This window comes from Onychostruthus taczanowskii, unplaced genomic scaffold (assembly GCF_017590055.1).
Source record: "Onychostruthus taczanowskii isolate IOZ18803 unplaced genomic scaffold, ASM1759005v1 scaffold41, whole genome shotgun sequence".
Classification (NCBI taxonomy): domain Eukaryota; kingdom Metazoa; phylum Chordata; class Aves; order Passeriformes; family Passeridae; genus Onychostruthus; species Onychostruthus taczanowskii.
The window spans coordinates 3306298-3318266 of NW_024501571.1; the positions used below are offsets into that span (position 1 = coordinate 3306298).

The following is an 11969-nucleotide window of genomic DNA, read 5'->3' on the forward strand; positions in this document are numbered from 1 at the left end:
GCCCCACACTCCTCCCCACGCTCGCCCCACAGCGCTCCCCTACGCCCCTCACCGCCCACACCTGCGGATGGTGACTGCCTTGAAGAGCGGGTACCACACGGAGAACTGGCAGTGCGCCACCTGCTCCTTCTTCATCCTCCTCTTCCCCCTCCTCCTCAGCCCGGCCGCTCCCGGAAGCTCCCGCTCCGCCCGGAACCTCCCGCGCAGCTCCGGGCGCCGCCCGGCGCCATCGCCGGCGTACAGGGCCCGGCCCCGCCCCCGCCGCCTCAGCGCTGCCCGGTGCCGGCGGCGCCCCGGAGCGTCCCGCAGCGCTGCCTTCGCTCTGCCCTGCCCCGAGCCCAGGAGGAGCTGAGTAACGCCTTATCCTTTTAGGTTCTGCTGTCCTCCCTGTGCCCTGCATGGAGCTGTTTCATAGGCCCTTAGGAGGTTAAGGGGCTGGAAGGGATCTTAAGGATCATCCAGTTCCAATCACCCCCTGCCACGGGCGGGGACGCCTCCCGTGAGACCCGGTTGCTCAAGGCTTTATCCGACCTGGCATCCACAGCTCCCTGGGCAATCTGTTCTGGTGTCTCACCACCCTCACAGTAAAGGATTTCTTCCTAATATCTCACCTAAATTTCCCCTATTTCAATTTGTACCCATTACCCCTTGTTCTGTCACTGCAGTTCTGATGGATAGGCCCTCTCCAGCTCCCCTGTAGCTCCTGCAGGTGCTGGAAGGTGAACTCTGAACTTCACTCTGAACTGGTGAAGGTGCACAACCTTCTCCAATTTTCTCAGCCTGTCTTTGTAGGGGAGGTGTAGGAGGTCATTTTATCAACTTTGTGGCCTCCTGTGGACTTTCTCTGACAGCTCCACGTCCTTGTAGCGCTGGGACACAGAACTGTGCACGGGGCTCAGTGGGTCTCACCCGGGCAGGGGAGAGGGGCTGAACCTTTGGGTGCAGCCCCGGGCTGTGAGCTCGCATTGCCAGCTCGCCTTAATATTTTTATCAGCCGCTATTTCATTTTGTTCAGTCCCAAGTCTAGCATTAACATGGGGGATGTTTAAGCCCCGTGGTTCAGCTGTTGTGTCCCCTGCACGGCGTTGTTTCCATGCGATGTTCCCTCCTGTGTCTGGGGATGTCTCCCCAGCTGTGTGACCCCTCAGCTGTTGGGAAGTTTGATAACACCACGGAGCTGCCTCTCACCCTTCTGCTTCTGTGAGATAATCCTTGTTTGCTTTGCAGCTACTTGCCCATGTTTTATTTGGCACTCAGTGGGTCATCCGTGCTCCTAGATACCATGATAAAAATGAAACGCTCTCCCTCTACTTTTCTCCCTCCCCTCAACTTAATTGCTGCTGAATTGATTTTGTTTCTAGAATCGTAGTACTAAAGTGCAAGTAACAAGTTTAAATTGCCTTTGGAGTTTTTAATGATGTGTATCTTCAGCTTAGGTATCTCCGAGTGCTGTTGGTTAAATCGTGCATAAAATGTTGCCAGTGTTTCTTTTGCACATTCCTTATAAGAAAAAAGATCTGTATTTTGTTTGACCTTGACCTTGAGTTTGCCATGGGACCCCCATTGGTGAGCTTCCATTAAATCTGGTTGCTGTCAGCTGGAATGTGTGTTAGGATCAGAGAATGTCTTCTGAAAAGTGACTTAGGGAAGCTAATCCATCTATCTAACTATTAATATTGAAGTATAGTTCTGATATCTTGACTTCTCTCTTGAATTGATTCACAGACCTCAGCTGGCTTAAGATTTTAACTGCTGGGAAAGATAATTTGGGAACTTTAGAAGGCTGGATGCTGCCTTGAAAGGAAGCCACTCAATAAAGAAATAAGCAATGGGAATAAAGTTACACATTTTACAAATGGCATGGCTTTTTCAGGATAGAATTTGACCCTAGTTTGAAATAAATGGAAGAAGTAGTATGATTTGCCAGCAGTACACGCTAATATTGGGCACAAAAACTACTAGACAAAGTAGAAAACATTTATTTTCCCCCATAATTAACAGTCTGAGTGCTGTTGATTCATGTTAAGGCAGCTGATAAATGTGGGCACTTTGACATATTCTTAAGATTGGATTTATAACAATTAAAAATGTATATTCTTAGAGCTCATGTAATCCTAAGTCAGGTAGCCAGGCTTCTGTATCAGCTGCATTGAATTTTTAACTCAAATGAACTCATATTTATGTGCTGAGGGAATTTTATGAGATAGAAGAACTGCAAGACAAGGCATGTTCTGGAAGCTAAAGAGGCCTTTAGAAATCTCACATTTTAGTGTTAAATTTAATTTTCAGTTGCAGCTGATTTTGTTTATGTACAAGAGTTGTTGCTGTCCTTGACAGCATGACTAATGTGAGATGCCAGAACTGCAGCCTTCATTTCAGCAAACAGTATTTCAGCTTTCTAACAGCAGAAATTCTCACTTCTGTACTGCCAACTGAATCTGGACAAAAATACTGGTTTTGTGGAGCTTCTAAAAATGTCAATATACGTAGAGTTACTGCACCCACTTGTGGTAGAGACCCAAACTACAGAAGCTGGGCTAGATCAGCATTCCCCTCTCTTTGAGGGGGTGTTCACCCATTTTAGGATTTAGTGATAATTCAAAGCACTGAAACTGTGTAATTTTTTGTTGTTGTTTTAAGTGGCAAGTCACTGCTGAATCTCTCAAGCTGTTTTGAAAACAGGTTCTGCCATGAGATGAGGTTTTAGTTTTTTTTTTTTTTTTTTTTTCATGATACAACTGTGGTAATCCACATTTGAGAAAGATACAGTGGTATTTGTGCAGAAGGATTGGGGTGATCAATGGAACAGGATTTCCTGTGAGGGAAGAGTAAAAGAGGAAGACTTAGCCCAATCCAAAGACAACTTCAACATGGCTGTGGTTCACTCTCCACTCCTTTGATATATTTATACTGACAATGCAAAAGGCTATAATTCTTTCCAAATGTAGGAGGTGAATTTGCTGTAGCTGGGTCTGTAAGGGTTTTGTGTTTTTAAAGGCATCACACAGAGCCTCCTTTGACTGTTTCTCCTGGGCTGTGCTTCTTTTGCCTGTCTTTGGTGGAAAGCTTGATTTTGTATTTGAGAGTCACAGCATGAGACCATGGCCATTGTCCAGATAAAACTCTTCAGTCCTAAGAGAAGGGAGTTCCAAACATCAGAACAGCTCACTGAAGTGGGATAGAAACTGGAACACAAGCAACTGAGCAGTTTGTCATACAGATAGTGGTGAGGTAGACAATAAAACTAAGTGGCTTTGAAAAGGAGCTTCATTGCCTTAAGAGAATATTATAGAACATATTTTTGAAGGAACAGAATTTGTTTAACAGGTCAGGGCTTCTTTTCATTACATAAAACAAATCTGCACTTTTGACCTCTATCACCTGCTTCATCCAGAACCACTTTCTTAAGAGAGCCTGCCCTGTGTACAGACCAAGGAAATGGTCTCATGTACTTTAGTTTTACTCCTGCTGATAAACAGAAGTATTTAGTCCTACTCGTTCCTTTTAACTACTTACTGCAAGTAAATGTCAATCTGCTATGTAACAAAGCTGATTGTTGCTCTTTCAGTTTCACTGGTGTGCAACAGATGTTACCACAAAAAGGATTAAGATGAAGTGAGAAATGAAAGTACTGAAGTTGGGTGTGACAGAGAAACTTTTCGCACACTTTGTACTGTTCTTTGCTAGAGACCACACAGAGCTTTATTAATCCATAGTTGAAGTAATGGAAAGATTCTTTTTGACTTTTTGGAAAGATTATGACTGTCAATGCTATGGATGGTTGAGATCTTTAAGATTATCTCATCTCATCTCATCTCTCCTGGTGTAAACTGATTTGTTTCTTTTCACTGGCTTTTCCTTATGATTCATGATGGTTTTCTGGTATGAGTTTCTGTGCTGAAAGTTCCCTGTAGTTCCACAGTGACACAGGGTCAGTCTCTAACACTTTTTTTTTTTTTTGCCTGCTGTGTCCTTAGGCTGGAAATCTCACTTTCCTGAGGCTGCAGGCTGAGGCAGGTGCAGAGCCTTGCTTTGGGCATTGTTTTAAAGAAAATGCTGCCTTTTCCATGGTGTTGGGCACATCATTCCCAGTAAGAGGCTGACATGCCATGGTCACACCATCACACCTGCCCCATGTGCTGCACAGGCTTGCAACACACATGTAGTTTTTTGACCTTGTTTTTAGTGGAAGGATTGAGTCATTTACATGTTTATTTGTGATGTAAGCTGGAGGTAGGGTCTAGTTATTATTTTTAATAGCAGACAGTTTTTACCACTGAAGTCCTCTTGGTATAAGGGTTTTTTTTTTGCACTTTCACAGTGCAGTGCACAGTTCTGTTGTCCAGACACTGTTGACAGAGCATTTCACCCAGTTCAGAATGAAACTATTTGAAATGCATTAATTGTCTGACATCTGAATAGTTAACAAAAGTGTCTTCAGCTGGCATAGCTACCTGACAGCTGATAGGACTATTAAACTTACAAATCAGGAATTTGAACCAAATTTACATTTCTCCTTTGAATTATTTGGCTCTGAAATCACCGGGTGGAGCTGAAAACATGATATGAACTTGCCATCACACGTCCCTGACTTTCTCCAACAAGCTATATTTGTTAATTTACGGTGCAGAAATGAACCTTTTAACTTTACACTGAAAGCAAATATTGATTTTGTTTCATATATATCTGGACTTTGCACAGGAGGGGAAAAACCTGACATTCCTGAAAATGGCAGCTGAGACATCCACAGAAGTTGCAAAAACAGCTAAACAATTCGTCCTTAAGGAAGAGGTACAGCATGCTTGGGTTTGACACTTCTTGTTGTTAAATAACAATTATTTGTGAGTTTGTGAGTGCACAGTTCAAAATGCTAGAAAGGCTGGATGTTCATAAAAACCTATTCAATAGACACAAAACTTCTTCCTGATTGTCAGAGAGTTTAAAAGATGTGACATTCCTCTTTATTGAAATGATTACACAAATTATCCGTGAGGAGAGAAAAGTCTACTGTGTTGAATTATTTTGAGCTGCTTCTCTTTTTTTTCAGATTTTGCATCTGTTTCTTGTATTGTCTCTTCAGGAGGTTTTTCACTGTTCAGAAATAATGCTGATATCTCTGAGAGACTTTACAAATTGGTGGCTTATGAAACTCAACAACAATTTTCTCTTTCAAACAGTTTTCTGTTTCTTTAAGGTAGCAAAGCACCAAGGGTTGCTTTACCATTTAGGATTGTACCACGTTTTGTGTTTGCTGAAAGGATTTGAGTTTATATAATTGCTGTTTGAAAGACATCAGTAAGGAATAATACCAGTCCTAAGAAAGGATTCTGGAGGTACTTCATTCTTATTAGAAGCACTTTCACCCTGAACTACTGTATTTGTTTCTGTTCCCTTTAAAGTGAGCTCTTCAAAGTTAATCTTTGGTGTTAAGGCAGGTTTGGCAGTGTCCTGCTCTTGTTAAAACACAAATGTGGTTTCTTTTATTTGTTCCTCGTGGAGTGAACACACTCTTGTAATTTCTTCTGGTTTCATGGCACAAGGAAAGATTTGTTTGTATTATGTTTTTTCTCTTAGGCATTTCTTAATATGAATATTTCACAAGCATAAAGGATTTAATTTTTGTAATCATTTTGGGTTTTCTGTTAAGAGCTGGGTATTTTGCAGGCAGCATTTTCATTTTATCCTCTTTAGGTTTGGTTATGTATAGTTTTTAATGGTTTTCTTTGTTTGGTTTGTTGTTGTTTGGGTTGGTTTTTTTTTTGTAATGTTTCTTAGTTATTCTCTTTTTTAAACAATGTGCTCTTTCATATCACTGGAAATTTATAATTAGGTCTTACATATTTTAAGCTATTTACTTTTTTCATCATTTTGTGGGCTTAATACAGAGAAGTTTTTACCCTCTTTCTGCCAGTGGCTCTTCTATCAGAAGTGGTTTTGTAACTGTGCAGTAAGAGTGTGGCCTGATGCTGGATTATCTTCCATGAAAGTGGGAGCTGCTCTTACTTCATTCTTCCTTTTTCTGGGAAGGCACATTCAGGCTGTTATAAGCAGATGTTTTTTACCCATGAAAGTAGTAGAAAAAGAAATAGAAATAACTCATTTTAAAACAAGTTACAGTAAAAGAACAAACTGCTAGGCTAATATCTAGGGATGTTTCTCTTTTAACAAAATTGCATAAAAGATGAGGAAACATCATAGGGAAAATAAACTCAGTCCAGAAAAGACATTTGGTCACAGTGTTAATGCCAAGCACTCACTCAGCAGCCCTCAGAAGCCTAAAGGGGCAGATGAGTGTCACCCTCACAGCTGCAGAATACAGCAGTTACACGAGGCCACAGTCTGGGATCAGGGCAAGAAAAGTTTTAGGGTAGCTTGGTTTTCAGTCTGGCATGCTCAGCTTTTGGGCTGTGCTCCCTGCTAAGGGGGCACTCGTGAGCACCAGCGTAGCTGAAGTCTCTGGGCTGCACAGAGACTCTTTTGCAGCTGACATATTGCCCTTGAAAAATCCAACTAAAAAATTAGGACTTTGCAGTAGATAAAATCCCACTGAATTCATCAAAACTTGGTTATAAAACTCATGTTAAGAGAAACTACTGTCTTGGGGTTATATTTTTATTCATATTCAAGAATTTAGAGTATTTTTTTTTTCTGTACTAGCAACAGGAATGCTGTTGCACGTTCCTGTATGTGATGTGATGCTGAAATTTGTCTTCAAAAGAACTTAAAAATAGCTGTGCTGTTTCTCCCAATTCTTTGGGATTGATTTTATAATGTATTTAACAAAGAATTCTTTATTTTAGGTAATTGTAGAAAGACAATGGTTGAAGCTTGCAGAAACAACTTACACTGATCCCTTTGGGAAAACCAGGTAATTGCCTCTCTGGTATTCCAGATTCCCAACTGCACAGACTGGCCCTAGGCTAGAGAACATGAGCATTACAAACACATCACTCCACACAAGATGAGAGGTTCCTTCAGAGTTCCTGCTGTTCAGAGGAGAGGCTCTTACTCTGGCAGATGTGCAAGCATTGGGATTGAATTTGGCTCCTAAACCCTTTTGGGCACATTGACCTGGATTTGCTGCATTTCCAGTTCTTTGGAAAGATGCTACACAGAAGCAAGTTCCAGCTGTGCAACTACTCTGTGACAACCAGAGTCCATCCTGTGGCTTTTCTGCTTCTTCATTATGGGCTCCTTTTTCCTTGCTGATGGTGCTGGATCCTGCATATTATTGACAAATTAATGTCCTCTTGTATGTTATCCTTTCTGTCCAATTCTTTTGTACTCTTTAGTTTTGCTGTATTTATGTAGGTGTTACAACATGGCTTCAGTTCCCTCCCCTTAATGTGTTAGATTCTGTACTGATTGCTTTCTCTAGTGCCTCCCAGTTCATCAGCAGAGTATCCTCTTAAAATTAGCAAGATTGAATCTTTTGTGTAACTAAAATTAACTATTTTCTCTCTGCCCCTTAAGTAGGCAAAAGAAAACTGTACTATAGACATTTTGTAGTGCCAGTGTATGACAGGCACTATGGCCTGCTGCTTCTTACAAGACCTCACTGTGTGATGGTACATTTTGCTTTAAGTGAAAGTAGCAAGGGTCGAAGATGATTTATGTACTCATTTGGTTTTTTCTCTGTTTAAACAGAACTTGGGAAACTGTAAAGCGTACTGGCAACAAAAAGGGAGTTACAGCTGATGGTAAGAATTGGTGGCTTTTTCTGTTTGCATTTTTTTTCCTGTGAAAGTCTTTCTGATAAGCTGGCAATGCAGATTTTGAGCTGACCTGTTCCTGAATGAATGAGGATGTGGAACAGGTGGCTTGGCAGAGCTGGCTGTACCCTGAGCTAATGAAAGGCTAACTGAAGTGCTGAAGAATCAGAACCTTACTGGTGGGAGTGCTTTCCCAAGGTCATTGTGTTCACTTTAAAATGATGGAGCATTTCCTAAGATATCCGGGGTGCCTGATACAGAGTAAATCACAAACTGGTGACTGGGTCTGCTGTTAGGGGCCAAGGGGCTCTTTGGGACATGATTTAGAAATGGAGAGAGTTCTCTACAGAGCCTTTCAAGCAGGTTTTGTAGGCAGGAGAGCCCTTCCCTGAGGCTCAGTCTTGCTTGGTTTGTGTGCCTCTGGCTCGCTGGGGAGCTTTGAAGATCTCTCACCATGCATGTTTTAAAGAGCTTAAATTCATCAATCAGGATTCTGGAGCAGACATCTAAACATTTAATGCTCAGAGCAGCAGTGTGTGGGTTCCTTTCCAGATCTAGCACTAAAATCTCACTTTCTGCTATGCTCACATTCCATGTCCTTGTGTCTCCCATGGCTGTGGTAGGTGTAGCAGTGATAGCAGTGCTGCAGAGAACCCTACACTACGACTGCATTGTCCTGGTGAAACAGTTCAGGCCCCCAATCAATGGCTACTGCTTGGAATTTCCTGCAGGTAAGTGGCTGAAACATTGGGATGAGTCACATATGGTTCAGTGTGTTTAGATGTGCTTGGAGTGTCAGTCTTTATGTATTTTATAGGTTGTATGTATTTTATAGGTTAGACTTGATGATCTCCAAGGTCTTTTTCTACTTAGTTCATTCTGTGATCTTAAAGAAGCTCTAGCTGGAAAACCGTGCTGAGCTCCATGTGCTATTCCAAAATAGGAATATTTGATAATGAAAAAACAAAATAATCTTATTTTAGCAGATTGGAGAAAATTCCCTCCACTTCTCCTTTCTCTAAGAGTCAAAGCATTTGGCTTCTTTCCCTCATGAGAATATTAATGCCATTTTTGGGGCAGGCATCATGATTCTGTAGATAATTGGTTAAGGATGTGGGCAGCAGCATAATGAATCCAGGGACTGGAATCCTTCCTAACACTTATCCCTCTGTAAAGACAGAGCAGTGAGGATGTTTCTTTCCTCTCTTCCAGAAAGCTTGATTAGATCTCAGGATGGATATTGCAGTTAAGTGGGAAGCTTTTAATTGTTTTTGTGTGTTATGTATCTCCCAGGCCTCATTGAGGAAAACGAGTCAGCAGAAAGTGCTGCGCTTCGAGAGCTGAAGGAAGAAACTGGGTACAAGGGGGAAGTCATTGAATGTACTCCAGGTCTTTGCTTTTTTAAATTTTTTTCCCACCAAAGCTAATTCTGTCTTGATGGCTAGTCTAAATGTCTGAAATGCTCTAAACCAAAGGGAAAGCCTGTGCAGATTAGCAGGGTAGCATCTCATGGCTGTAAAAATGAAACTTTGTTCCTTGATGTGATTCAGTTGCTGAACTTCAGTCTGAAGTAAGTTTGATGTCTGTAGGGAGGAAATTGCTATTAATTAAGATTCTTTACACAAAACCCTGTTATTCAAGCTGTGATTTGGCATTTTAAAGTGTAAAGGTCTAAATTGCTGTACTTCTGTGAACAGCATCTGTGAACTTAGAAAAAAAAAGCTGCATGATGCAGAGGTCACCCTTGTGTCAGCTGTGGGGAGGTGACAGTGCTTGTGGGGGGGTGACAGTACTCAGGTTCTCCAGCTGGAAAGAAGAAAGGAGAGTAACTGGAGTAAATTCAGAGATCCTTTGGAACATGAGTGTTCCAATCCTATGCTTCCTACATAAGATAAAATGAAGGCAAAATGAGGATCATTAATCAAACTTGAGAAGGTAGGTGAGGCAATTTAGGATTTTGAGGAAGTGTCATTGCAGTTGAGTCTTGTCTCTCAGTTACTGGGTACAACTGAATGCTGGGGATTGGGAGAGGTTGGAGACTGGTGATGGCAAAATTAGACACCAACAGACTGAGGAAGTCTATAAGGGACAGTTCACAGTAAATCTTTAGTCTATGGAATGAAAAGTACATTTGGCTGTGAAAACAAGTCTTCCCAGGGATCTGTAAAAGATCTGGGAGTTACAGAAACATTACTTCTAAGAATATGTGAAGATAAAGTTTTCACTACTCTTGCAGCACAAATGTCTGCCAAATATATATTCTCCTATTGTATCACATACATTGCTGTGAAAGCTTTTGTTAAAATGTCAAGGTGCCTGACTCCTGCTCTGAAAAATGAGCAAAATCCTCTCCATGTGCTTGTTGGCAGCTCTGTGCTTGGACCCAGGAATGTCAAACAGCACAACACACATCGTGAGTGTCATCATTAATGGAGATGAGGCTGAGAACACAAGACCTAAGCAAAACCTTGGTGAGTTTTGTACCATTTATTTGAAAATTTTGAGAAGATAACAAAACAATGGGTTTAAAACAATTAACCCCACCACTCATCTCTCCTGTCCTAGCTGATTTGGATACTGCACATCCTGCAGTCAAGATGAGTGTGTCTCTGCTGAATTCACTGGGGAAGCCCAGATATCAAGTGTCAGCTGTTGGCACACTCAGAATAAAACACTTCAGTGCCAAATTTCAGTGAGGGCCATAGGCACTTGTGAACCTAGATACCACTCTCAGTTGTAGCTTCACTCTGGAAGTAATTGCAGTGTCACTCACAGTCAGTTAGCTATCAAATGCTTTTTAATTGTAAACTCTAGTGTATTTCAACCCCTTAACTCACTACTCTTTTCACTTGCAGATGATGGAGGTACGTAATGTGACTGTGATCTCATTGACAATAAGGTCATGATTCTTCGTATGGCAAGTTTTACTTAGAAAAAGTCAGTTAAAACTGGTTTTTATTTGTGCTTGGGAAATCTCCCGACCCTAATCAAATGTGCCTGAGGTTGACTTTGGCCTAGATGCAAATTCCTGTGGGGCATTATTGCGTCAATTATCTTTCCCAGTATTGCACCTATAGCACCAGTATTTCAGGAAATACCAATTACTGACCCCCCCAACAGCTGTAGGTCAAGCCCTGAAGACAAGTAATTCAGAGAGACAGGGGAGGGGTAAACCAGCATAAACTCATCATTAACAAACCCTTTGAGATGGTTTGGTCTTGAAATGCATCTCCAGTCCATTCCTGTACCAGGAGAAGCCAAACAAGTTTTCTTCAACAATGTGTTTTTCATTCTCAAAAGGTAGGTTTCTGTTTTGGGGATTCTTATCTTTCATAGCTACCAGCTACACTTTTTTCCAACTGTTTTTCCAGCTTTTTTTCTGCCAAACATGTTTTTTAGTGAGCCCAGTCACTGCCTTTCCCCATTTAATTGACCTTTTTTTGATATATGAAAGCTCACAACTTTTGGATGGTGATGAGCATTAAATCAGTTTCTTTCCCCTTCTAAATTGCAAGAAACAGAAAACAGAGGTGAATTTCTTCACTGTTCACTAATTTAAGGATGTGTAAACCTTTTTCTTCTCTCCTAGAATTTGTGGAAGTTGTTTCACTTCCAAAGAATGACCTGCTGCAAAGGATTGATGGTAAGAGCTGACACATTCAATGCACTAACAGGAGCTTCAGGAATCCCTTCTCAGGGCTCCTGCTATCATCTCTCACCCTGGAAAACTGTATGTTAAGCAAAAATCTGTGAGAGACCTGGCCAGGTATGCGAGTTAGTGATAGCAGGAGGAGTTTGCAGTGTCTGGAATGCTACACATCTTCATTTAGCAAGGACTTACCTTTCTGTAAAAGTGAGGTTTTAACAGCATCTCATAATTTATTTTTTTTTCAGAACTGGTAGCAGAGGAGCACCTGGCAGTAGATGCCAGGGTTTATACTTACGCGTTGGCTCTGAAGCGCGCAGCGGAAAAACCGCTCCAAGTTCCTTTTATGAAGTTCTAAAACTGGACAATGAGAAATGGAATTCAAAACTTCCCAAGTTGGATGGCTTAGAAGTACAACTCTTCTTGTAATCAAGGTCATTTGCTTTACTTGTAGAGCAAAAAAAGTGTTTGTAGTAATGATTCTGGTATTTTTATTTCTAATTATGTAACTGACAAAAAGCATTTCCTCTAACTGCTCTGTCAAGCCTTGACAGAATATCCATAATAAAAATACTGTTTAATTTTCAGAATGGCTTATTTCTCACTAGATT

General features: G+C 41.3%; 2 protein-coding genes across 4 annotated transcripts in view; one reads left to right on the forward strand and one right to left on the reverse strand.

The window, feature by feature from the left end:
* CDC123 (cell division cycle 123) overlaps window positions 1–252 on the reverse strand; it is a 30922-nt gene extending 30670 nt beyond the window's left edge. The window contains exon 1 of the mRNA XM_041413459.1: window positions 62–252. Within this exon, the coding sequence (XP_041269393.1) occupies window positions 62–135 (74 nt within the window). The 5' untranslated portion in view covers window positions 136–252. The remainder of the gene's footprint in view (window positions 1–61) is intronic.
* On the forward strand, window positions 248–11945 carry NUDT5 (nudix hydrolase 5). 3 transcript variants are annotated; one of them, XM_041413460.1, is made up of 10 exons: window positions 248–372; window positions 4702–4791; window positions 6801–6868; window positions 7648–7700; window positions 8336–8443; window positions 9006–9101; window positions 10082–10183; window positions 10568–10576; window positions 11302–11355; window positions 11607–11945. In XM_041413460.1, the coding sequence occupies exons 2-10, from the start codon at window positions 4729–4731 to the stop codon at window positions 11714–11716; spliced, it is 663 nt and encodes a 220-aa protein (XP_041269394.1). In that variant the 5' UTR covers window positions 248–372; window positions 4702–4728; the 3' UTR covers window positions 11717–11945. The 3 variants fall into 3 exon arrangements, with proteins under 3 accessions (XP_041269394.1, XP_041269396.1, XP_041269395.1); XM_041413462.1 differs by having other exon boundaries at window positions 252–347; XM_041413461.1 differs by having other exon boundaries at window positions 253–352.
* The last annotated feature ends 24 nt before the right edge of the window (window positions 11946–11969 follow it).